We start from the raw sequence: 5753 nt of genomic DNA on the forward strand, positions 1-5753 counted from the left end.
AAAAAAAAAAAAAAAAGGAAGAAACAAAAGAACAATTCTTTGAGGAGATATCCTCCCTGCTCTCAAAAAATTGCTGACAGTTGCTGCAAATAAAGTAAAACTATAATAATGAAAAGAAAGAAAAATCAATGATAGAACCAAAGCATTTCAAAGTACTTTAATAAACAGCAACAGACATTGCTTTTGTCTGTATGCTGATTAGGTTATTTTAAAATGTTTTCACTCATTTGCTTAGAACGTAGCATTTATGTATTTTCTGCCCCCTAGTCATGAACTTCAAAAACCAAGGTAAAAATTATTATAATTTTCTGCTCATCTATAAGAGAGAACAAATTATCTGTAGCACCTAAAGTTTTGTACACAAATTTTTAAAAATCATTCCATTTATCTCAGCACCAAGACTTAACATTTGGATATATCTTGAAAACCTTGTGAACTCTGTGATGTGTGGTGACATCAGTTCTGCTTCTTATTTGTCCAGTTCTCAGTCAGAGCCTCCCTCTTCTTGTCCCAGAAACCCAACACTTCACAGAGTGTGGGTAAGACTCATTCAATCCCCACCCCAAACCTCTGTGCACAAGATGGAGCCTGGGAAGATTAACCCATCCCCACCTACAAAAAGTCACAGATCTTCACCAGGTCAGCCAGGCTGATCAGAATTCTCCCAGGGACTTTTCTTCCAGAACCATTGGAGAAAACTGCCTTTGCACTATGGCTGGTAAACTAGAAAGCTGGGTCCAAGCCTGCTGGGGGGCCAGCTTGATCCTTGGGAGTAGCACATAGAATAAAGCCAGGCAGGAATCAGCAAGGGAGGCAGTTAAGTGGCAGAGCTCTGACGACAAGGGCACTTGGGTCTGTTCCCCTGCCACCAGTGCCCCCTGCCAACCAAAAGGGCCATAAAATCCCCTTTATGGTTTATTGTTCTTGTAATCTATAAAAACAAAAAATCCTGTGCAATCTACATATAAAACTCCAAAATATCACATGTTAAAATTACTTTGGGTCTTAGTTTTTAGCAATAAACCAACAGGATTAGAGACATCAGATCAAATATGCTTTAGGATTCTCCCTTGCTATTTAATTTTATCAGTGGGAATATCTGTTAACTAAATATCTAAGTGGCTGATTGTAAAGAGTAAAAGGTATAAGCATGTAAGGAAAAAGCGCCAAATACTTTTTAGAAGTATTTACAATTAAGTTTACTCATTGTGTAAAATACCATTGAGTTGAAATATCTTTAATTAGGTTCAAAATCTCTATTTTTTAAATCTCTTCATAGGAAAAGTGAAGAATTCTTCTTTAAAAATGAAATCTTTGTGGCAGCACTTTTGATTCGAACTGATTTTTAAAACTTTCACATAGTTTTATTTATCTTTATTCATTAAAACCTGTTTGTTATAAAGTTTCACAGATTTATATTAGCTATAAACATGACTTCATGAATAATCAGGTCACTCTTCTCATTAACCGTATTTCACAGTGGTCACTATTAGAGATTTAAAACTTCATGTGCAGAACAGGATAAACCGTCTGTACAAATGTACAGTATTTCTCATTGAAATTTTACTTTATTAAATGTTTTCCCAGGAACTAAATTCTAATCTTTAGTTAGATCTCAAGTTTGCAATTCCTTAGAAACAGCAAATGACTATAACACTATCAAATATGAAAAATACTTGCCATTCAACCAACATAACTGAAAAACTGTGAAATAAAATGAAAGGAATCCTAATTTGAAATAATTAAAACCTTTCTATAACCATTCCGAGACAATACAAGTGTTATCATAAGTTGTAATTGTATTATCATAAATACACGTGTTCTTCTTAAACATCCCTTTTTATTTATGGCTATATCCAGAGTTCCCAGAGCAGTGTAGCTGGTACCAGTGGGTGCGAAGTAATTGCCAGACAGGAGAAGGGCAGAACTGGGGACTGGCTGGAAAGGAAGGGAGGGGTGTCTGAGGAGAGGTCAGGAGGAGGGGGCATGCAGGGGTGAGGAGGGGGCATGCAGGGGTGAGGAGGGAGGAGAAGGAGAAAGTCAAAGACTGTGGGAGGGAGGAGAGATGGGGAACCTGGGAGGAGCCTGAGGAAGGAGTGGCCCCTGACAGACTGGGGGGGGGCTGCAAGGGAAGGAACTGGGAGAAGGAGGCAGCACAGGAGCCCAGGGAGGTGCCCCGCAGGAGGAAAATAGGGAAGCGGGAAGCAGGCAGGGGAGGAGGGAGGAGAGCAGAGCACAAACTGAGACAGAGGGTAACGTCTCATCCCCCAGCATTTAGCACACGCGAAAGTGCACAGAAACACTATTTAACATCTTGATATTTTTATTTAACTCCAATGGAAGTGTTCAATATATTAATAAATTCATTATACTTCATACTACACACGTCTGACACATGATCAATAAGTTAATAAAACAGAAGTTATTACATCATGTTTTCCTGAAGCTTCATCTTTTAAACTTAGAAGCATGAGACTGTACATTAAATTTCAAATTCAACTGCTGAGCACCAATAAAATACTCAATGGCTAATTGATACATTTCTCCAACCAGGGCAATATTACATTTTCTCTGGCCGTTAGCAGCAAATCACAAACAAGAACATGCCCCTTTCCTGGGGTGCCGATGTCCGAGCTTTTCAGCTCTTCCTCTTCTGGTCACTTCCCTTCGCTAAGTACGCCTGTCTGGTAGAACTCCTACCGTCCCTTCGGCCATCTCTGTCTCGGGATGCCATTTTACTAGGAATATCCTTTGTATTTGCTGATTTTTTCCTATTTTCCTTGGGTTTAGCAGTTTTATCTGGGTCCACTCTCTCTTTGTCTCTGTCTTTTTTCCCCTTAGGAGACTCTTTCCTGGATACATCTGCATCAGGGATTTTCTTATCCTTCCGGCCATTCGCTTTTTCTTTCTTCCCCTTTTTTCTCTCTTCAATCTTACTTTCCTTCCTTGATTCGGGCTTCTCTTTTTCCTTCTTGAGCTCTTCTTTAGTGAGTTCTTTAACTTTCAAGTTTTCCAATCAAAGGAAAAAATGTTTATTGACAGCATCTTTTAATTCATAGAACAGCAAGTTAGTGAAAAGGTGTTATTTTTTTATCCCCCCCCCACACAGGAAATGCTCATTCAAAATGCTACTATAATTTACTTGTATTTAAGTCAGCTAAAAATAGATGCAAACCTCTATAAAATATCAACTACAAAAGAAATGCTAGCAGCTTGCCACATTTCTCCAGCTAGAAATATGGTAAGACTTCTCTTAAAAAAAGATTAACATGCAACATTGCAAAAACAAGTGCATACAGAAAGGTACAGGACTTTACACAAAGTGTTAACACTTCGTACTTCACAACTATAATGTCATAATTAAAGGAACATTGGCAATGCAAGAATAAATTTTTCACGACTTGTAAGTTTATGTGTAAAGATAATTTAAAAATTTAGCTCAAATAAAACAGTGTCCATAAAATATATGTGCTTACAAATTCCTTGAAACCAAATATGTGCAAATGCAAATTAAATATAATTTTTTAGCTAACTATGCAAAAGATAATTTTCATGTGCATGAAACGTTAAAATTATCTGTAGTATTTAAAATGACAAATTAGAATTTCTTTCTGTTTATATTCATCATGATGAAATCAGTATTCCTTTAAGTACGTTTCCTGTTAATTTATGCAGAGCCAATCAAGCCAACATAATGTCTTTCATGTTCATAGATGAGACAGGGCCATTAAATGGAGTAGACAGCTTTTTCAAATCTAATGGAAGATATTGCTTTCAACTTGCTTTACATACAGCTTAACAGAGCAGTTAAGAAAAGCTCTGAATTTCATCTGTTTGCATTCTCATTAGGACATCATAAGGTAAGGCATTTACTGTACAATGTAGCATTTAAGTAGCAAGAAAGAAAATGAAAGATTTCTGTAATATAATGAAATGTAGATGATTTTTTCACCCATCAAAATCATGTAAAACATACACAGCACAAACTATTGTTCAACCCAAGCACTAGATTTACAGTGTTCACTGAAAGAAGCATTGTATCTGTCTAAGTGGCCTAACAAAACTGTGATTAACCAGCAAAAATGTCATATAAGGTTTCTCCATTAATTGAACCTCCTGGTGATGAACCAGGAAATTCTTCAGTTCTTCCTAAAAATCTTATTAAAACCTGGTAAGAAAACAGACGAGTATTCATTCAGAAACACCCTGAGTCTTCCTTCTGCTTCACTGCTGTCTGTAGAGCAACACAGATAATGGCATTACAAAAAACTAAAATCTGTGTGCAATGCTGTAAGATCATATTCTGCAAACTGCCTATAAAAAAATTAAATCTTTAATGTTTAATTTGCATGTCTAGATGAATAAATAAAAGTATATGTTATTAGCCATTTATTTCATCATTATTTATGTAAAAATAAAACAGTGAAAACTGTTTTCTTCCCAGGGATTATTCAGGAGAGATAAAAGGTTAAAACATTAAAACTTCCTAATGATAAAATACAAATCACAAAACCCTATAAATCACATAGGAGAAGTCTCATCTGTTCCTATTCCCTCCAAAAGTGAACCACAAACAATATGTCAAGGATCTGAATAGAAGACTGACAGAATTTCGCAAGTTTGCAAGGACCCTCATGCACCCCCCATGCCCCTCTCCATGATGGACAGGACTACACATGTGAACAGGAAAAAAGCACAGGGATGTAAAGTAAGGCAGTGGTGTTCAGCTGTTAGCCTATGTGGAATAGTTCACAGGTATAATAATTTGTAATGAATTAAAATACAAAACAGCAAATTCTATACCAATGTAATGCAGTGCTCCATATTATATACCTAAGTTTTCATTTTAGTTAAAACTACTACACCCAGCTTTTATTGTGCTCTAAGACAGGCTATCTTGAGAGCTTTTAGTAAAAAGAAATCAATCATTGAAGACTTCATCTTTTTCCCAGTAATTCAAGCAGTAAAGTCAAGGTAAGAAAAGTTTTAGGGAGCAAGTTAGGATGTGTATGTGTAAATTGAACATATATAATAAATATTGCATGATATGGTATAATATAATTCATAAAGACTAGTACAAAGTTCCAATAATGTGAAAAGGAAATTACTTGTGATCCTAAGATTGAGGATAAAAATTCTTCAACAAAGTCTCAATAAAATTATTTATAACCTAAAGTGCACCCAAACAAAACCAAAAAGCAATAATGTTTAGCTTAGGAATTAGTAGCTATAATTACATAACATACCCAAAAAATGTCATGCATTTTTAAGCATTCATTCAAGGCTAATTTGAAAAACAGAAAATACCTTTAGTCTTAGCTTTTCTTTTGGCTACCCCACCAGGTTCTTCTGTTGATATTTATAAGATGAAAATAGGTTATGAACAGAAAATGTTATAGGAATGCAAAAATAAGTATCTACAAAATAGATTAAAGCAATGCCTCTATGAAACAAATTATTTAAATTCACCGTTAAAATATTCCTTCAATATATAAGTATTACAAATATAATATTATAAATATTTACATGTCACTTTAAAACCTTACTTTTACCAATTTTTAACAGATAAATGCGCTGTGATCAGCCTATGATTTAATCAAGCACAGTACTGGCTTCAGACCTTCAAGAATTGTTGGCATTAGACACAGTATCGCACTCTTGGTCATGACCTCTGCTCGGGCCACAGACGATCAATAACAAACAAAGGTGAAGGACTCAGCACCTTACTTCACTAGGCAATCACATTTGCCATC

General features: G+C 35.6%; 1 protein-coding gene across 1 annotated transcript in view; it reads right to left on the minus strand.

Annotated features, from left to right (window-relative positions):
- ASPH (aspartate beta-hydroxylase) overlaps positions 1–5753 on the minus strand; it is a gene marked incomplete at its 5' end in the record, with an annotated part of 181780 nt that overhangs the window by 156248 nt on the left and 19779 nt on the right. The window contains one exon of the mRNA XM_023508263.1: positions 5308–5349. Within this exon, the coding sequence (XP_023364031.1) occupies positions 5308–5349 (42 nt within the window). The remainder of the gene's footprint in view (positions 1–5307; positions 5350–5753) is intronic.

This window comes from Otolemur garnettii, unplaced genomic scaffold (assembly GCF_000181295.1).
Source record: "Otolemur garnettii isolate 467f Iridium unplaced genomic scaffold, OtoGar3 scaffold00234, whole genome shotgun sequence".
In the NCBI taxonomy this organism is placed as follows: Eukaryota; Metazoa; Chordata; class Mammalia; order Primates; family Galagidae; genus Otolemur; species Otolemur garnettii.